At 52.5% G+C, this 20145-nt stretch overlaps 7 protein-coding genes across 7 annotated transcripts; 4 read left to right on the forward strand and 3 right to left on the reverse strand.

Moving 5' to 3' along the window:
* Window positions 1-1291: 1291 nt before the first annotated feature.
* On the forward strand, window positions 1292-4222 carry BBK36DRAFT_1165781 (hypothetical protein; the record flags this gene model as incomplete). Its single annotated transcript, XM_024894821.1, has 1 exon — window positions 1292-4222. The coding sequence occupies one exon, from the start codon at window positions 1292-1294 to the stop codon at window positions 4220-4222; it is 2931 nt and encodes a 976-aa protein (XP_024752843.1).
* Window positions 4223-4963: 741 nt separating this feature from the next.
* Window positions 4964-5173, reverse strand: BBK36DRAFT_1094839 (DUF1777-domain-containing protein; the record flags this gene model as incomplete). The annotated part of the gene is made up of 1 exon (XM_024889070.1): window positions 4964-5173. A coding segment is annotated over one exon (210 nt), but the record flags the coding sequence as incomplete, so codon positions are not given.
* A 1135-nt stretch (window positions 5174-6308) lies between these two features.
* On the forward strand, window positions 6309-9388 carry BBK36DRAFT_1134240 (family 63 glycoside hydrolase; the record flags this gene model as incomplete). The annotated part of the gene is given in 7 exon segments (XM_024892240.1): window positions 6309-6540; window positions 6565-6566; window positions 6609-8576; window positions 8646-8974; window positions 9095-9141; window positions 9152-9220; window positions 9241-9388. 4 exon segments carry the CDS (start codon window positions 6309-6311, stop codon window positions 8889-8891), a joined length of 2448 nt encoding a protein of 815 aa, XP_024752845.1. The 3' UTR covers window positions 8892-8974; window positions 9095-9141; window positions 9152-9220; window positions 9241-9388.
* A 279-nt stretch (window positions 9389-9667) lies between these two features.
* BBK36DRAFT_1111293 (acyl-CoA N-acyltransferase) lies at window positions 9668-10192 on the forward strand (the record flags this gene model as incomplete). Its single annotated transcript, XM_024889693.1, has 1 exon — window positions 9668-10192. The coding sequence occupies one exon, from the start codon at window positions 9668-9670 to the stop codon at window positions 10190-10192; it is 525 nt and encodes a 174-aa protein (XP_024752846.1).
* A 191-nt stretch (window positions 10193-10383) lies between these two features.
* Window positions 10384-13443, reverse strand: BBK36DRAFT_1165785 (hypothetical protein; the record flags this gene model as incomplete). The annotated part of the gene is made up of 3 exons (XM_024894822.1): window positions 10384-12707; window positions 12775-13162; window positions 13237-13443. 3 exons carry the CDS (start codon window positions 13441-13443, stop codon window positions 10384-10386), a joined length of 2919 nt encoding a protein of 972 aa, XP_024752847.1.
* Window positions 13444-14799: 1356 nt separating this feature from the next.
* On the forward strand, window positions 14800-16861 carry BBK36DRAFT_1111674 (hypothetical protein; the record flags this gene model as incomplete). The annotated part of the gene is made up of 6 exons (XM_024889726.1): window positions 14800-15453; window positions 15531-15967; window positions 16060-16457; window positions 16515-16622; window positions 16697-16755; window positions 16814-16861. The coding sequence occupies 6 exons, from the start codon at window positions 14800-14802 to the stop codon at window positions 16859-16861; spliced, it is 1704 nt and encodes a 567-aa protein (XP_024752848.1).
* Window positions 16862-17644: 783 nt separating this feature from the next.
* Window positions 17645-19281, reverse strand: BBK36DRAFT_1187439 (hypothetical protein; the record flags this gene model as incomplete). Its single annotated transcript, XM_024896534.1, has 5 exons — window positions 17645-17668; window positions 17720-17884; window positions 17960-18374; window positions 18479-18989; window positions 19098-19281. The coding sequence occupies 5 exons, from the start codon at window positions 19279-19281 to the stop codon at window positions 17645-17647; spliced, it is 1299 nt and encodes a 432-aa protein (XP_024752849.1).
* Between the last annotated feature and the right edge of the window lie 864 nt (window positions 19282-20145).

Here is a 20145-nt window from a genome sequence, read left to right on the forward strand (position 1 = left end):
GCAAGTCTCCTGTGGATTATTCTGGGGGTGATTGGGGGAGTGATGACGATGATTTTTCATGATAGAGTTATGGAATAGATGAGATGTATACCCGGTGTCTTTTGTATATGATGGATGGCATACTAGATGGGGGGATTTATGTTGGAGGGAATTGCTTTAGTGGAGAGGTAGCATAAGGAGCGACATTTAAGCAAGCGTACCAGTTCCATATCATCGAGTTGATTCGTCCATTCAAACGTCAAGTTGAAGCTATTCTTTGCCTAACTTAAGCCACAACTCATTAAAGGGGTCAATAAGTCAGTGGTTGCCTAGAAGTACCAGGAGAAACAACTGATTGCTCGCACGTGACAGCGCGTTACTGTGGCGTCGAGACTCGGGGGCTTCCTTTCACTGTCGCTCGCATTCACTTGGACGTGCCCCGCCAGATCTTTTGCGAAACGAACCTCTGAACAAACCGTCTCCTCCCTAAGACCATGCAGAAAATGCCATCATAATGTCACCATTACGGCCGCTCACGCGAGCCGATCAATTGCTGCTGGAAGAGACGGTCGAATCGCAAGACAGCCAGCTCATCCTCGAGGCCTTGAAGGCAGAGTTCCTGCCTGCAGCGGTACGTACATCAGCCACGGCCAGACCAGGGTCATGACATGCATCCCGCGTTTGCTTGCTTTTTGCGCGCGCTGACCGGGCACTTTGACCAATGACAACAGCTTGACGAGACCCTTGCCTCGCAGCCACAGACCGGGATCGAGAGCCATAGCGAGAGCATTGGGGGAGGCGCTGGAGATGTGCTGGGAGGCTGGCACGGCGCTGATGGCGATCCCAGGCGAAGAGTGCAGCGGCGAGATGGTATCGAGGTTTGTGCAGGCCCCTGTAACGCGTATTCCCTGGCCCTGAATCTATGGAGGTGCCCTGTTGCGTGTCTGCCGTTGCGTACTTGATGGGTGCCAGATTCACGGCGAGAGACACGTGAAAGCTGACAAGGCGATGTGAAAAATGACAGAACCAACGGCAACTTGCGCCACAGGAAGCCGTTGCCACTCTCCATGGCGACGTGAATAATTTCACAGGCGGCAATCACAGAGTGGGACGCGAAGCACCCCGGCCTCGCCCACCGCCAACTCGACCGGGGCCGCGCGAACGGGAGTCGGAAGATGCTGTCATTGCCGCCAGCAGCCCGTTCCACCGAAATGCACGTTCTTCGTCCTCTCCACACAACGACGATACCCGCAATCCCAACGACAAGCCTCCAGCCTTGCCAATTGGCGCTGGGGAACCGCAAGCAAAGGAGATGGACACATCACAGTACACGCCTACGCAGGAAAATACGGAGCAAGACTATGGCCAATTCTACCGACCTCCTGTATCGAGCCCTCCGCCCGATACGCTGCCTCTGCACGACGAGCCCGAGCAGACGCTGCAGGCCGACGATACCGGCGCCGTCAACTTTGGACACTTGAGCCCTGGTGTGCGTCCGTCGTCGCAGGTCTCGGAAGATGCAGGCTTTGAGAATACTCGTGGCGAATGGAGGGCGCCGGACCTGACGTCGCAGCAGCGGTCAAGCCATGGCTACACGCCATTGAAGCCCGGCGTTCTCTTGCCGGAGACACCAGTGCCGGCCAAGAATCCCTTTGCTGTGCAGAATAATGGAGGTGTCGGCGTTCCCTTTGCAGGTACACAGCTGTTCGAGCAGACACCTGCGGTGACCTCGGCTATGAAGCTTCACAGCCCTACGTCGTCGCGGCCGTCGCCGGCAATGCTGCCCGACACGATGTCCCTGAACATGATGCCGACATCTCCTCTGAAGCGTCGCGACAATGTCTCCTCTCCTACCGTCATGCATACGTCGAGCCCCAGTCGATTGAGTACTGTCGCCACGGTTACTCGAAAACCTAGAGTGTCCCCAATCCGCGAAGAGGTGACCAACGAAGACGAAGACGGAGATCCTCAAGATGATATGATTCCGGAATCGCCAACCATCCAGCCTCTGAAGTCGTTTGGCAATCGGCAACCTCCCGCTCAAGTTCAATCTTACTATGAGCCGATGAAGAAGTCCCAAGAGCGTAAAGCGACGGTGAGAGCCCCGCCGAAGGAGCTGAGCATCGATAGCGACCCGGACGACGTCGTCGTAAGGATGAGGCGTAGGAAGAAGATGGACAAGATAAGGCTCCAGGCCGCGGAAGAGATGGAGAAGGTTAGGGTGCCGATACCTCCGCGGCAAGATTCGAGCGAAGGCCGGAATCGTAAGAGAAGAAAGCTGTCGTCGGTTGGCGAGGAAGAGAACCGTCCTCTCAGGTCATCAGCTTCAGATCAGTTACAGCATGCCAAGGCACGTGCCGGCTCGCACAGTCCTCAGAAAGGATCCAGTTTGCCCGAGCAAAACCTGTCAGCTGGGTCTACCAAAGCGACCCCACGAGATGCGACATCCGGCGATGGCGGCAAAAACGCTGGGACTGTCCGACAAGGCAGGAGAGATAAGGAGACTGCCTCTGAGGATAGGATTCCCGCCACTAGTCCCGTGAGATCTCTATCCGCCGGTGCTCAGCGTGGTGCTGTATTGGCCTCTGAACCTGAGCTGCCGCCACTCATTGAAAACGAGGCGGGTGACAAGGAGGCCGACAACGATGCGGAACCCTCGTCATTACCTCCGCCTCGTCGACATGCTCAAAGGGTCTACGGTAAACAAGCACAAAGCCGTCGCCGTAATAGAGTCATCACCTCTTCGGAGACCAACGAAAGGTCGTCAGCTGAGCCGGAACTTCAAGGACAGAAGGATGCACCTCCTATATCAAATAGTGAGCCCAAGTCTGGTGGACCAGTTGAACATGGCGAGCAGACGGAGGTGGGCAACACAGAACCAGAGCTACCAAAGCTGCCACCTGCAAGGTCGCATTCCGCAGCGACTGTAGCAATGTCTTTCATGACCGAGAGGAACGAGCGAACACCGCTCACACCTGTGCGCGCCCTTGCAGCGACTCGGAGAAATCATACGTCGTCCAGCTTAACAGCTATATCAACGCCAGCAGTGTCAGACAAGTTTACTCCTGATACGCAGGCTTCTCCAGTATCCGATCAACCAAAATCCACCACCAATGTGTCTTCTCCGGCTCAAAATCGTAAGATGCGGACTCGAAATCCAGAGCGGGCCACGAGGGATACGACGCCGCAGGGAGCTGTGAAAGCGGCGAAGGCGAGTATGCTGTCCGCAGGCGTCAACCCCAGTTCTACCGACGAGTTGCAGCAATCACCACCCAGCAGTGCCCTTGAGATGGGTATATCTTCGCTGCGATCGAGTAGGATATTCAAGCAAAGCATTGGATCTACGTTCCGCGGACGAAGACTTTTTGAGGGCATGGTTTTTGCTATATCAATGTCACCCGACAAGGAGAGTCAAAAGACGCGTGCAAATCTGGAAACAAAGATTAAGCAGGCCGGTGGCCTCATTCTGGAATCTGGATTTGAGGAGCTGTTTGAGCCTTCTTCCGTCCTGAGTGCCTCCGACGTATCAGTCACTGCCAACGGAGCATCTCTGACTTTGTCCAAGGCCAGTCTACACTATGGCTTTACCGCACTGATAGCAGACAAACACTCGCGAAAGGTCAAGTACATGCAAGCGTTGGCTTTGGGCCTGCCCTGTCTGGCGTACCAGTGGGTCATAACGTGCCTCAACAAGGGAATTCTGATGGATTGGGAACCCTATCTCTTAGCAGCAGGATCATCCGCTGTTTTGGGGAATGCCGTGAGGTCTAGATGCCTGCGTCGGTACGATGCGGCAGAGGCCAGGCTTGTGGATATGGTCGAACACCGGCCAAAGCTACTTGCAGGCGAGAAGCTCCTCGCGCTTGTGGATGATATGAGGACCCGGAGTGAGGGAAAGAAGAAGAAGACGGATCTAATAGAGAAGCAGCCGTACATGTTTCTCGCCCAGGCGCTGGGGCCGTCCATCTCCTGGGTGTCGACGATACAGCAGGCTCGCGAACTTTTGGACGCCCAGGAGAAGGCGGGCGAGCCGTTTACCTGGCTTTATATGGATGAGTCGATCGGCACGGTGGAGTCGGTGCTCACGGTATCAGAACCCACTGGAAAGAAACGGCGGAGATCGCAGGCGCCGTCGGTAACAAGGAACATTCGTGTGCTGTGCGACGAGCTCATGATTCAAAGCCTCATTCTTGGACGCATGGCGGAGGAAGACGAAATGTCTTATGTGGGAGAGAAGCATTGAGGATCATGCATTCCCGGCGTTTTTTTTGGAATCGGACACCAGGGATTATCATTGGTAAATGGGTGGATTTGTAGATCTAGCACAGCACATGTGCCCTTTATGATGGAAAGAGCGCTTAAAAAAGGACGAATTTGGTTACAGGGTGCTTATACAAATCAGCATCTCGTAGGGTTCATTTGGGCATGGGATTGTCTAATGTGTACAGGGTTGGGAATGCCACAGCAACCGCTTGAGTGTTTGCTTCTTGGTTTAATGGCTTGTTAATAGAAGGGTACCTGGAATGAAAACCTAATCAATACGCTTCAACATTGAACTATCTGGATGTACCAAATCAAACACACATCTTGTTGCTTGCATGGACCGAGGGAGGAGCACAGAGCGGGCTACCCAGTTCCTCAATGTGACGAACGACTTCGCCAAGGACCTCCCAAAGAGCCCCGAATGCTGGAGCACGGGCGAAACCGTCGTGTTGGATCAACAACTCTTCCACCATGGACAGCACAGAAGACAGTTGCTCGAGTAATCTATGGACCACATTTCCTAAGTTTTTCCGTAGTATACCTGTGTGAATACTATCAGCAGCAACAGGAGATTAGAAAGATTAGTGAAATCAGAGAGCAAAGAAACAGAATGCAAACCCGTGCTATGCCATCGTGGATATCGTAAAATAAGAATTGTACAGACAAACAGATAAACAAGCCCCCCCACCCTTTCCAACCCCTCGCCCACAAGAATCGTGCTTCACCGCGACGGACTCAGTGGTCTGTTGAATCCTCCCTGCCGATTCATGTACTGCCGATACTCCGACTTCTTCTCCTTGCGCACGGCGCCGACGTTGTTCCCCGCGATCTTCTTCCCCTTTGTGGTGCCGAAGCCGCCAAAGCCCATCAGGGCCTGCATCTTGGACAGCTCATCCTCGCCTTCGATGACAATGTCGTCCTCGTCCTCGTCTAGTCTGTCATGCCCGTCGGTGTCCATCTTGTCGTGTGAGGGCGACCTGTCTCCTCCTCGACTGGGGCTGCGGCCTCGATCTCGCTGCTCGTCGTCGTCCCGGCGGGAGGGCGAGGGGCTGTGCAGTTCGGTCTTGATCTTTATGCTGGGCTGGGGCTTGCGGGAGGTGCTTTCTGGATGGGGACGGGTGGGAAGGGCGGAGTGAGAGGGGGATGGTGTGCGGCGGCGGTCATCGTGGTGTTTCGCTGCTGTTTTCGCCGTCTGTTAGCAACCGATCGCCCTAGGACAGCAACATTCAATGCCGTGTTTGACGGGGTTTGTATACTCACATCGTCTGTCTCTGTCGTAGCCGTCACGATCACCCTTATCGTCTTGTCGACGAGGGCTCTCCCGCCGATCTCCATCTCGTCCTCCGCGACGGTCCCAGCCGCCTCGATTTCTGTCTCCCCCACGCTCTCGTCTGTGTTTGTCCGGCGACATGGAGCGGTCCTGCTGCTTGTCGCGTCGGTCCCGCGATCGTGATCTGTAGCCTCTCCGATCCCGGCCGCCCCGATCTCTGCCACCGCGGTCTCTCTGCCTGTCTCGGTTGTCCCAGCCGCGCTCGCGGTCTCGAGGAGGGTTCCTGTCGCGATCGCGACGGTCTGCTTCATCCCACATTTGGCGGCTGTCGGGCCGCCTGGAGCGGCGTGGGTCGCTCATCTTGATATTATGGGCTGCGGGGGATTGCGGTGACTGAGAGGCTGCGATGTACGAGAATGAGCGGGAATAGAGAAAGTGGTGAAGCTGGATGGATGAAGTTTCTCGAAGCGAGATATGGTCAAGGCTGAAGAAATGACGGCTTGGTGTAGGTGGCTTGTGTGGCTTGTGTGGCTGAGATCAAGCAGGCGATTGGCCAAGGTGCCAAGTTGCCAAGCTGGAGCTCCTCAGCCTTGCAGTGACATTTAGGTACTTAGCTGGCAGAGCCACTCATCCCACCGTGTTCATTCATTGCACCAACCAAGGCCTGTGTTGTCAAGAGGCCAGCATTGACATTGCATTTTCCTCTCTTGTTTAGATGAAGCAAGTTTCTCGCGTCTCGCCTTGTACTCTCTTTACATAGAGCTGCGCTCTGTAAAGCAGCCACAAGAAGAGGGCAATGGCCAAGCTCGCCCAACTGCTGGCCTCTGTGGCGGCGCTGGCCGTTGGTGCTTCAGCCACGGGCAGTGAAACCGTCCTCATCAGCGAAATTGGCCGTTTGAACAACCAGAGTCTGCTATGGGGTCCCTACAAGCCAAATCTCTACTTTGGTGTGCGGCCAAGGCTGCCTCAGGGCCTGTGGACGGGCTTGATGTGGGGGAGAGCTGAGCAGTACATGGATATCCAGTCGCGTACGTGAGAAGAATCGAGTGAGATTGCGGCTATTCTCACGAATGTGGTGCTAATCTGGTGGGCAGTATTTCGATACACATGCGAGCAGGGCCAGGACATACATGGATACGGCTGGGATGAGTACGATGCACGAACTGGTGGCGTTCAAACCATTCACGACGAGGGCAACGGCATTGACATCACCACCTCCTTCATCAAAGTTCCTGGGGGTAATCATGGTGGTAGCTGGGCTGCGAGGATCAAGGGAACCGTCCGAGATGACGCACCCGCCGACACCAAGTACCTGGTGCACTACTACATCGCCCAGGAAGGCCTCGGAGATCTCGAGGTCCAGGGTGTGGAGGAGGACGAGGGCCTGGGATTCACAGGCGATGTCAGGTTGAAAGGGAACTCCAATGCGTTGGGAGATTACACCATTGTCGTTACCAAGGGAAGCGGCAACCATCCGACTTCGGACCATGAGCTATCAGCTTCGCGACGAGGGGACACGACGGTGGTTCGCAGCCTCGGCCTCCCTGACGAGCATCTGTGGCAGGCTAAGCCAGCAACCTTCCGGGAGCTGCAAGACTCCATCCAGGAAATCCAACAGAGTTACACCGACGAGACACTGCCGCCTCCCTGGCAAATGTTCCGACTCAAGTCCAAGCCAGGCGGCGGCAACGCCCACCTTGTTCAGAAGACGTTTGAAGGATCGTTCGAATTCGACGTCATCTTCTCATCGGCCTCAGCTGGCAGCGAGCTGACTAGCCACGACGTTACCCGGGAGATCAAGGAGGCTTCGGAGGCTTTTGGCGAGCGCTTCTCCAGTGTCTTTGACTTGAAGGCGCCTTACACTGCGGACAAGTACCGAAAGTTTGGCGAAAGCATGTTTTCCAACTTGCTTGGAGGCATCGGCTACTTCCACGGACATCAATTGATTGATCGATCATATGCGGATGAGTATGAGGAAGAGAATGAAGGCTTCTGGGAGGATACGGCTGCCGCCCGAGGACGCCATGCCGAGCAACTCGAAGGCCCATACGAGCTTTTTACCAGTATTCCCTCACGTCCCTTCTTTCCTCGAGGCTTCCTTTGGGATGAGGGGTTCCATCTCATCCCGATTGCCGACTGGGATATCGACTTGACGCTTGAGGTTGTCAAGAGCTGGTACAATACCATGGACAGCGATGGCTGGATCCCACGTGAGCAGATTCTTGGCCCAGAGGCCAGAAGCAAGGTTCCGAAGGAATTCCAGGTTCAGTACCCTCATTATGCCAACCCTCCCACCCTCTTCCTGATTATCGAGGGCTTCATGGAGCGGCTCCGTGGTGCTAACGGTACCGCACCCGCTGGGATGGAGACACTATCTCAAGGACAAACCCTCTACAACGCTCACCTGGACAATCTGGAACTTGGCGGCGATTTCCTCCGCAAGATCTATCCTCTTCTTCGACGCCAGTACGATTGGTTCCGGAAGACGCAGAAGGGCAACATTAAAGCCTACGACCGAGAAGCCTTTTCCAGCAAAGAGGCCTATAGGTGGAGGGGTCGAACCGAGACGCACTGTCTTACCAGTGGCCTGGATGATTATCCACGACCGCAGCCGCCACACCCGGGCGAGCTTCATGTGGACCTCATGTCCTGGGTCGGCTTCATGACCAAGTCCCTCATCAACATTGCAGACGCACTTGGTCTTGCTGATGAGATTTCTGAGCTCAAGAAGAACCTGTTTGCCATTGAGCGCAACCTGGATGACCTTCACTGGTCCGAGAAGGACGGCTGCTACTGCGACGCAACCATTGACGAGTACGAGGAGCATGCTCTCGTATGCCACAAGGGATACATCTCGCTATTCCCCTTCTTGGTTGGGTTGATGCAGCCTGACGATGCCAAGCTGGGCAAGATTCTAGACCTGGTTGGTGATGAGAATCACTTGTTCAGTCCTCATGGCCTCCGCAGTCTGAGCAAGCAAGATCCGCTGTATGGGACAGAGGAGAACTACTGGCGCAGCCCAGTGTGGATGCCCATCAACTACATGGCGTTGACGCAGCTCCACGTAAGTGATATAAAGAATCACCTGGCTTAACGATGTAGGCAGCTAGGCAGCTAACCTTTTGTTGCACAGAGAATCGCTACGCAGGAGGGACCCTTCCAGAGCAAAGCCCGAGGCTTGTACAACAAGCTGCGCACGAACCTGGTCGACACCGTGTTCAAGAGCTGGGAGGAGACGGGCTTTGCGTGGGAGCAGTATAACCCCGAGACGGGGGCTGGCCAGCGCACGCAGCACTTTACTGGCTGGACGAGCCTGGTGGTGAAGATTATGGCAATGGCGCCGTTGGACGAGGCGGTGCCCGTGAGGGATGAGCTGTGATGTTGGGTACGATAAGCGCCTGGGGAGACGATGGCCACGATTTCTGCCAATATGGATAGACGACGGTAACGCAATATTGCAGCGACGCGTTGCAAACAATGAGACTTCAGCATCAAGACATTTGTGCCGGATCGCCAAAAAAAAAAGAAAATGCAACCGTCATCAGGCTGCGTTGGGGGCCAATATGGGCTTTCCCCCCTGTTTCCCCTTGTGCAACGTGGCACCATGTGAGACTTGTCAGGCCGCAATTGCTTCCACACGCAGACATGCCACTGCAGCTGCATGCAATCAAAACGTATCCGCCCGCGACTCGTTGGAATTAGACAAGTTGTCCAAGTTGTCGTAAGTCAAAATATTGACAGAGATTGCCGAGCTGTTGTGCACGGCGCGATGGATGTAGGTTCGCATCATTTTCTGAGTGGTTCGCAGGCTCGCTTGAGTATCGAGCATGGCAGGTTGCGTCATGTGCTGACTCGCCGTCAACGACATGTCTTGTTCAGTATCGGACCCTAAGATGAGACGGACGAGAGCAAATAAGAACGAAGATGGTGATGGAGAAGGGTGAATGTTGAGAAATGAAAGACTCCGGATTTGGTGGTGTATATGAATTGGCGGATTTTTTAAGGGGAGGCCGGTCGGGCTTTAGGGCAGTTTTGGTAGTAGCTGCAGCTAATACGATGACTCAATACACGAGGTGAAAGACTGACTCAATGAACGAGATGAAGTACCAATTCCCTCCAACAAGACACCTGTATACTCCCACCATTTCAATAAGGATGGCGGTCCTCTCAGAAAAGGCAGTAAATGATGGCCTCACCATCAGAAGAGCCAAATCCGACGACATCCCACTTCTACAAGCCATCGTCAACGCCAGCTACTCGAAATACATTGACCGCATCGGAAAGCCTCCTGCTCCCATGCTCGCCGACTACGCACAACTGCTCACCACACGCGACATCTTCGTACTAGAGACTACATCTACACCAGAAGGTGGCGAGGATGTTGAGGGACTGGTGGGATCGATTGTCCTGGGCGTAGATGCTGAAGGAGATGCTGTCACCGTGAACAATCTGGTTGTTGAGCCGGCAGCGCAGGGACGAGGCTATGGTCGTGTGTTGATGGATTTTGCAGAGGAGTTTGCGAGGGGAAAGGGCTTGTCGTGTGTGTCTTTGTATACGAATGTCAAGATGCATGAGAATGTTGGACTGTATCTCAAGCTGGGGTATGTTGAGACGGAGAGGAGGACTGAGGATGGCTATGAACGAGTGTATTTTCGCAAGACGTTACAAAGACTACTCTAGCTAAACCGGTAATGACAGTAGATAGACGTAAATGGAACTGGCAATCTGGTGAAAGTAGATAGAAGTAAATGAGAATGGCAATCTTGGTGAAAGGGCATAGACGTAAATGAAATTGGCAATCTTGGTGATTTTCTTCCTGCAGTTCCCTTGCACCCTTCACAGTTCCGTCATGCTTAACTCATGAATCGCTCTCAGCAGCGACAGGCCTTGTGGTGCTCGTACACGACATTTTCACGGATATGTCTATGGATGCTCTTGACCCTCTTGTAGCGACGATAACAGTATCTGCATCGATTCCCAAACAGATAGTTGAGCATGCGGACCCTTACTCCTGGGGCCTTGTGGTGAGAACTGCAATTGCAGTGATGGCTTGAATGAGAAGAACAATGACTGTGGACGTGAACATGAGAAGTAGTTGTATGTGCGTAATGATGAACTGGGCGATGCGCTGGGCGATGCGAATGATGGATAGAATGGTGATCAACGGTAGGTTCAGATTGAGGTCGGAAAGGGGGGTGAAAGGGGCCTTGTTGGAGGGGGGTCGATGGGTAGGGCATCTGCTGGGCGGCATATCTTGGGTCGAGTTGGGGAGGGTAAGGATTCTGCCATTGATCCGGGTACTCATTCATCCGTCGGTATTGGGGTTCTTGGAGGGGGGTTTGCGGAGGAGTCACATAGAAAGCTCCCTCCGCCCGTTGAGGCTGGTATTGGTGGCGTTGCGAAGTTCTCGAGGCAGATCGATGGGGAACTTGGAATTGATCAGGAATAGGAGTCTGTCGACGAGGGACTTGATGTGGGAGGGGTTGTCGTCGAGCGGCTGGCTGACGAGGAGATTGTCGAGGGGTTTGCGGACGAACAGGTTCCCGCTGAAGGGGCTGCCGTCGAGCAGTTGGTGTATGAGGGGTCTGCTGGCGAGGGGAATGCGGCTGGAGATTGCTCTGTCTTGCAGCCGGTCTTGGAGCAATTCCTGGGGCAGGTGGCTGGGCGGCTAGAACATGTATGAAAGGAGGAGGTCCATCCAAGGGCTCTTCCTCAAAAGGCTCTTCAAAGGGCTCCTCAAAGGGCTCATCAACAGACTCGACACGGGCCCGGCGAGCTGGTTGACGGAGTGGCACATTCTGGCGAATGGGGGCAGGTTGCTGGCGAAGAGGTTGTCCTCGACGGGATTGTTGTTGTTGAAGAGGACCTTGAGCGTTCCTTGATGCGGGTTGCTGAGCGGATTGAGCAGGCCGCGAAGTGGTGTATTCCTCAAAAGGCTCCTCAAAAGGCTCCTCAAAAGGTTCCTCGACTGGCTCTTCAACAAATTCTTCATGAGATTCTTCGTTGAAGTCATCATTGAATTGGGCAACACCTCGTTGACGAGGGGGCTGTTGGCGAGCGGTTTGCTGTTGAGGTGGCTGTCGTTGCCCGGGTTGCTGCTGCTGCTGTCGTCGTTGTTGTTGTCGAACAGGCTGTTGAGAATTCTTCGCAGCAGATTTCTGAGTGGATCTGACGGTAGGCTGAGGAGCGTCTTCAAAGGGCTCTTCTTCAACGGGCTCTTCTTCCAGCGGCTCTTCTTCAATGGGCTCCTCTTCAAAGGCCTCTTCTTCAACGGGCTCTTCCTCAACAGCTTCTTCTTCTTCCTCAACAGGTTCTTCTTCAACAGGTTCTTCTTCAATGGGTTCTTCTTCTGGCTCCTCAACATACTCAGTAGCTGGCTGGCGGGGAGGCTGCTGTCGAGCCTTTGGATGACGAGGAGGTTGCTGTTGAGAAGGCCGCTGCTGAGCAGGTCGCTGAGCATTCCTTGGAGCTGATCGAGGTGGAGCAACCGGCTCCTCCTCATACTCATTAACCTCTTCGTCTTGCTCTTCAGTAGGCTCTTCTAGTGACTCATCTAAATCCTCGACAGTGGGTTGTGGTGCATGTTGCTGGGGGCGAGCACCTTGGCGAGGGGGTTGAGTGTGTTGCTGATTTGGCCGAGCAGGAGGGTGATAAGGGGTGTGGGCGTAGGGAATCTCTTGCTGCGGGGGAGGGTTTTGGGTCCCTTGGCGAGATGGGCGCGTAGTGGTTTGACCATCTGGTTGGGGGGCAGGTTGAAAAGGGACTTCGCTGTAGGGGGGCCATTGTTGCTGAGCTGTCGGGTTTCCTTGACGTCCATAAGGAGGATATTGGTAAAAGGGTTGCTGAGGAGGCGGGTAGGCATATGGAGTGTAAGGGCCTGGGGGATATCGCTGATAAAGCGACTCGGCGTAAAGCTCATCCAACCCTTCTAGAATTTTCTCCACAGGAGCATGTACCCAGGGCGATAAGTTGGCGTTGCATTCACTGGCATTCTCCTGGTCAGAGGCTGGCTTGAATTCTCCCTTGTGGACTGCGCCCAAGGCCTCCGCCTCGTCGCTTTCCTGTCTGATAGCGGTTAATTTGTTATCTGCGAGGCAGAAAACCATAAGCTTGGGGCCGCTGCTAGACTTCTCATCGTTGGCAGCGAAGAGCTTGGACTTCGCTGCATCAATCTTTACCTTCGAGAAGGGGGCATCTAATACCAAAGTAAGCACTGTAGGACAGGGGCATCGAGTAATGGTTTGTGGCCGGTAATACAATACCTTTCCATCCATCTGCGCCATGCTCCAAATACCGGAGAGTGCCCTCAGTGCCAGCATAAACAAAGTACGAAGCCTCTTCGACTCGTAGGCAAGCCAATGGAGATCCGGGGAAGGCCATGCAGAAAGGAAGCCCCGCCACCTTCCAAAAGTCGCCGTCATCTTCAATAGCGCCGAGCGAGCCGTCTGGCTGTTGATAAAGGACGATGATTGCTTCGTCGGCGCAAGAGACGGCAATGCAGCTTTGCGGATGAAGTTCGACATCTACATCGTCCAACGGTTCTTCTTCCCAGCCATCTTCGTCTTCGTCTTCGTCTTCATCTTCATCCTCAGCCCTCAATGTCTCGGTGAAGCATCTGAGCTTGTTAGATTTGTCAACGGTGAAGACTCTCTTTATCCCCAACCAAGAGGTTGGCTGTGTTAGCACACTCCTTATGCAAGGGAGTTCAGATGAAAGATCTTCACCTTGTACAGCAAGGAAATGAGCGGTGCATAGGTGCCGCTTCTGACATCCTCAGCAACTCTCACTTTGTCAGTAAGCTCAGGCCCAGTCCACGTCTCCATATAGAGACAGTTGTCCTTCTCGCGCAAAAGGTGAGTGACTTTCCCATCGGGAGAGGGAGAGCCTCCAGCTGCCATGAGCAGGCGAGTGACATCCTGGAGCTTGCCCATGCTGACAAAATTGTGGTGTCACTGATGTGGTGAGACAGATGCTGAGCCCGAAGTCGTGTAAGTGAGTCTGGACCTCTGGGTGAGAGACCGAACAATGTTCCACCGCCATGTCTCTGGACCCCTGTGAGCCGGACTAGGCTCTTTTATACGTAGGTGCTTTAGCCGGGGATCCGATACGACACTCTTCCGTCTCAATTGGGTGACCAGAATTTGGGCTGCAACAGAGCCTCATCGTGGCGGAGACTCCTCCTCGCCCAAACTTTGGCGACGCTTGATAGCAGCCCAGCACGTCATTGAAGGGGAGGGAAAGAAAATCTCGTTGGGTCATGAGACTGGTTGGGCAGATCAAGCCTTCATGCTTCAATGCCTCGTCTATTTGGGGGCCGTCCAGATGCCGGTAGGGGATGCATGTGCTTGGCTCGGTCATATCGTGGAGAGCGTCCGCGTAAAAGGCCGCCATTCAGGCCCAAAGAGACCATCTCTCTCGCGCTCTTCATTCAACATTGCATTGCCAACTGTCATTTGACTCTTTTACCCGGATCAGGCTGCCAATGAAGATGACGTCCGTGAGACATTTGCCTTGAACGCCTCTCCGAACATGGCTGGCAGTGGCATGCAAGGCCGTTCCGATAATGCACGGTCAACCAAGTTCAAGACTCGACTCGCCGGTGGAGTCTTCCATGCAACGTGTCGGCTGCTAATCATGGCCGCAAAAAAGGCGTTTGTGCTATAATGGTTGCAGTATGAACAAGCCTCTCGCATGCGGCTGAGATGCACTGATGCGGGTGGGCAGCGCTGTATAGGCACGATGTCCACTCGGTGAGGGCGAATGTTTTCCTCGCATGGGCTGCAATGCAACATTTTTTTTCAGCTGGCAAGGGGAACGCATAACGTCAGTTTCGCATCGGAAGAGGACAAGTTGGACTTCGAGTCTCCATTCTCGGTGAGAGCGATGATGGCTGAGTCCTAGTACATAGTAGGTAAATGTACGTCATCTATCGATCGATTTCATGCAGTATATTGCGTGCCTGCTGGTGAAAGTTGAGGAGTTGAGGCTCTGTTCCCCCCTGCGACTTCCTTCTGCTTCATCTGCGTCATCCTCTACGCTTTTGGCTTCGTTCACTGCTTTATAACCCGCATCTGTCCCGTTCCTGGATCAGGTATAAGAAGGGCTGGTCATATCTGACAGATCAGAAAATCAGGCCACACCTCTGCGGACCCCAGATAACCAGGGTGAACCAACAAACTCCAGTAATTCTTTGCAAACGCCCTCTCCACTGCTTCTTATTCTACCGGTTCCTCTCCCATAAGCACCATTCTTCTGTGAATATCAAGGTATCCGGCCATCTCGAAACCATGACGACTCTCCATGAAGCCGCCGCTCAGGGCAGCCTCGCCGACCTTGTGTCGCTTATTGAGTTTTTCAAGTCCACTGATCCCAAGTTCACCATTGATCAACTCGATGGCAGAGGTCGTACGGCCCTCAGCCACGCTGCATCGAAAGGCCATGTCCATGTCGTCAAGTTTCTGCTCGATCAGGGGGCAAATGTCAATGCCAAAGACAACAAAGATCGAACAGTGCTCTGGCACGCTTCTGAGAGTCATTCCTCCGTCAGCAGACAACAGAGGTTTGTTACCGTCGAGACTCTCTTGGAGAACAAGGCCGACCCCAATATACTGGCTTCCGATGGCTCCAGTGCACTCTCCAAGTTCGTCGAGCATCGCGAGCCTACCGTCATCAAGCTTCTACAAGACTATCACGCCACGACGGAGCACAAGGTCAAAAAAGGTTCAAAGCTCATCAGCATTGAGGAGCTCGCAAGGGCTACGAAGGATTCTGAAGTGATTGATGCCATAGTACGGGGGCCAGATCAAGCCGCGAGGAAGGACGAGGTCGTGGGTGAGATTGTCAACTATTTTCTCAGATCGATTGGATACATGAACACCACCCTTGGAGACGTGGTCAGAAAATGGTTCGGCATCGGCGGCAACCTGCAGGCTCCCCTCAAGGTAAGTAACAATGCATGCTCCCAAACACAATCCTCTCTTTTGGTGTATCTGTATACTGAGTTTGGACCACTTGGCAGTGCGTACCCGTGGAGCGAGATCTTAGCGACTCGGACAGTGACAGAGATATCCCACATGAAGAGAACAGAGTCGAGCCTCCTCCAAGCAGGATCTACGGCAATTCAGGCATGAACGGTACTCTTGGACTCACAGATGCTGCTGACTTCAGCACATTGGCGATTGGGAATGACCAAGACGATGATGTTGTTGACGATGTTCCTCTTGTGTCAGAGATCTCAGCAAAGACTACACCGCAACAGTTCCAGGCAAGCATGATGAAATTCATTAATGAGACTGGCCTGGGATACTTCTTTGAGGAAGGCAATAAGTTCCTGGAAGACGTTGCCAACAAAGCAGCTGAGCTTGAGGGCAGGGAGGGCGAGGTGCTCAATACCAAAGAAGCCATCCAGGACATAACCAAGCTCGCACTCTACCAGCCAGTCTTTTACTGCGGTAAGTCGAATCAAGAAGTTCCCACCCCTCCTCATCCCTCTGATGATTACCTTTGGCCACCTCATACTAATGTTCATCGATGCCCTTAGATGACAGCACTTCCATGAAGTCGGGCACCCGCGCTCGCGATCAGATCCGCCTTGTTCGACGAGTTGCCCGAATCTCTACACTGTTGGTGCCTGACGACTGTGGAACAGAACTGCAGTTCATCAACAGGAAACGTACGCCAGATAAGACTCTCAAGGCAGAACAAGTGGAAGAGATCATGCAATCTGTCGAGCCTCGTGGCAATACTAAGATTGGCACCAATCTCGAGCGAAGAATTCTCAATCCTCTGCTCTATGACGTCGTTCACAGCGGGGGAAAGGTGGAAAGACCTATTCTTGTTTCTTGCATCACAGATGGCTGTGCCAGTGGTGAGCCTTCATCTGAGTTCAAGAATACGATCGTCAGATGCCTTAAGTTCCTCAAAGAACACGAGTACCCGCTCACAAGTATGTCATCAATCAACCAAGCTATGACACGCGCTTTAGTGCTAACAGCAACAACAGCTGTGCGATTTCAGATCAGCCAGATCGGTAACGACTCTGGCGCTGAATCCTTCCTTGATCAGCTTAGGAATGACCCCGTTCTGAAGGATGTGCTCTTCTGTACTACCCGTAAGTAGTGCTGACGTTACACAAGCCAATGAATAACAGTTACAGAAAGGCTAACATAAAGTCTCAACCAACAGAACGGCTTGATGAGGAGTACAAGAAACTCAAGGAGAACGACGAGGATCTCGAAAGATGGGTACGTCAGACGCAGATGAATATATAGAATACAACGAACCAGGCTAATCATGACACAGCTCTTGCAAACGCTCATGGGACCAATCCTAAGTCTCGGGAGCAAATAAACCTCCTAGGGACTAATACAAATGAAACGTCTTTGTGTCCTTATGAGACACTGAGAGACGGATCATACAAAAGGCGGAAATCATTGACGACTTTTTGAGGCGCTGGGAGCGGGAGTTTGGGGATATTATATATTTGGGACATTCTTTGGACTTTTCCCTTTGCAATCTTCATTCTCATTTTTGTTCATTGCCTTAAGTCAATCTCTTGAAAACTATTTCCTTTGTCTACCTGTTTATTTTTTCCCTCTTCTTTCCCTTTCGTTTTTAAAAGTACCGTGTGCGAGGATGGTGTTGAAGGAGAACAGGAGGATCTTTCTTTTCTGCAGGCAGCTTAATGATAATGATTGCATAACTCCAAAGGTCTGCACCCTTATTTTATACAGTGAAACTGGTAGGTGAGATCTGAGACAGTTGTGGTATGATCGAGTGACACTCCCATTCTTCATCGGTTTACCGCCTCCTCAGCGCCATTGCATTCTTCGGTCCCACTCCGAATTCAGTTCACTTCTCGGAGAAAAAGGTGCCTCATATTTCCTGTCTGACCATATCCATTTCCGATATAGCAGGTATATCGGGTTAGCCCATCAGGCAAGTATCTGCTATCACTACTTTTCTGACAAGATTCATTCATTGTGGCCGTTGGATGGACAACGCTTGATATTGACGGTTTTCACGGGTATCTGTATGACCATACGAGTATGCTGTGTGAAATATTGTGTGCTGAGAAAATATCTATCTCTCTAAATCGAAACATGACGAATCTCGCCTTCAAGTCTTCCAGATTTAATCAATCACGAACAGTCCTTTCTAGTTGCAGGGTTAGCTCATCAACCGTCATAGTCGAAACGAAAGACTCACCCCCATAATACCCTTGTCTCCTTGATCAGCAAACGATACTCCCGCGAAGTCAGTCATTCCATCTTCGATGTCTTCCTCATCCCGATCATCGTCATACAATCTCAATTCCTGGTTGTTCGTCTCATTTGCCATTGGTATGACGACGCGAAATGGCTTTTTACCACACTTGTAAGGGACCCAAGATCGCGTTAGACCAGACATTGGAGACGCCCGAGTCTTTTGAAGCTCTTGAAGCCTGACAAGGTTAACCTCTTTCATTGTGTCCACCAAGACGGCTCTTTGCTTTGCTGGCTGCCATTCAACCCAGCACTTCTCTTTATCCTTCCAGCCCGAAGGCGTATGGAACTTGAACGCCCATAAGGGAGATGGTTTGACAGCCCAGCTCGGAGGGATGGTCGCCGGCAGGATATCAAAGCTCAAGTTGTCCTGAGACGATGCGGCCTCGGAAGACCCCAGGAATACCTTGGCGAAGTCGCAGTGCCGAGAAAAAGACAGGTACGTGTTGTGCGTGGGCTTGCCATCCGGCCCTTTTCCAACCGCGCAAAGGCGACGGTTGAAGAAGCCTCCTCCTGCCCAGAGGCAGAGCTGGCGGAAGACTTGGTCGGTGATTCTTGCGCCTCTGCTCCCGGAACCCGACTCCTTCGGTCTCATATTGCTAGAAGAGGGGAGATGAAAAGGACTCGGTTAGACCAATAATGTTCAAAGATAAAAGTTCCTCCTCGTTCCTTTTGGCAGCTTTTCTGTCGCAACTATACTTACTGGATGCCTACGGCCACTTGCTGACCACCGTACGGGATCCAAACGGGAGATCCGCTCATTCCAGGCTCTGTGGGTGCTTGGTATTCAAGCTGGCTGGTAGCGCTATTCAAAGGACCGGAGCTCTCGAGGAGGTCACCACCAGCCGTTTCCCCGTAGCCATACACCCGCACCTCTTTTCCGGGTTTCAGTAACGTGTCGTTGGAGCTGAGCTCGAGACTCAGTCCTAGACCCTGCCTCTTGTGCCTTTTCTTTTCATCTTTGGGGAGCAAAATGACGCCATAGTCATATATTGCCCTAACATCAGATTTGGGCCGAGTTCCTAGGATATCCACGTATTGAGGACAAATCCTAAACTCCGTTACCAAATCCTCGTCATTGTCTGCATATATCACCTTCAAATCCGAGGCGAGATTTTTGCTTCCATCGATAAGGTTATGGGCAGCCGTAAGGATGACATCGAACGAGGGAGAAGGGAGGTTGACGAAGAATCCGGTGCCGTGTCTTGTATTGCCTGCAATTTCTGCAATTTCTGCAATTTCAAGTTAGCCACAAGTTAAGGGTTTACTAAAGGAGATGCTGTGCTGTTGTTGGAATCAGGCACGCCTTTCGAGAGGCTTACCACCAAATGTGAATTGGAGCCTGACGATGGTGTTCCTGAAATCATGGTTGCTTCTGTCAAGGTTATACGGGATCACGGGCTGTACATTCTGGGCGCGGTCTCGATGTCCATCTTCAGCCTTTAGGATAACTGGAAACTCCATGATGGTGTCCGAGGCAAAGTCGAATTCCAGACGATAAAACATTTTCACGATCGGCGATGCGTTGAAGGATTTATTTAAGAAAAAACAAAATCATGTTTTTTTTGCAAATTAAGCTTGCTAGACTATGAGATAGGAGGTCATTGGATGCCCGCGCAAGCGACGACTGACCAATGCATCGCTGCCCAACACTCATAAACAATCCAATAAATAAACTCACAAGAATTGTATATCGACTGGCATCATCCGATGAGTCTGGCCATGAGGAATCTCATACATGTGTCTTCCAATTGGTATGCTCCTCACCGAACGTATGTAGTCACCACATCCTCAACACCATCGCAGAGCCGCACTCCTAAACAAACACACACCCATTTCGGGCTGCGGATATCGGCAACCTGCCTTCCCTACCATGTCCCTAGTTGCCTGTTCCCTTTACCCGTATGCAGGGAATTGATGGCGAATTGAATAGCTTGGCTTTCCTATAATTTAATCCTGCCGCGTCTCTCGGGCACAATCTCTCATTTGCCTTGCCTAGCTTCTTTAGCCTTTGTTGGCTATCCGACGGCTCGATTATCTTGTTACACAGATTGCCGTAGCCTTATGAAGTGACATGAATTGTTGCAGGAAGACACGGCCCATTGCGGATCCCCATGTTATCCCATTGACTTCCATACACTTCTATGTGACTCTCTTGATCATAGCATGGGCACTAGTGTTGATCGTCAAGGATTCCGAATCCTATCGCGACTGATCCTTCGGAGGTCTTTTGACGCGGAATTCTTTCCGTCTGGCTGATAGTAGAAGTCAGCCAAACCCCTGAAGTAAAGGGCAACGGAGGATGTCATCGCCACGATAGAGCTAACTCAACACGGGTCGCCATACAGTACTTACATGCAATGGATGCAA

The sequence above is a fragment of the Trichoderma citrinoviride genome, assembly GCF_003025115.1.
Source record: "Trichoderma citrinoviride strain TUCIM 6016 unplaced genomic scaffold BBK36scaffold_2, whole genome shotgun sequence".
Lineage (NCBI taxonomy): Eukaryota > Fungi > Ascomycota > Sordariomycetes > Hypocreales > Hypocreaceae > Trichoderma > Trichoderma citrinoviride.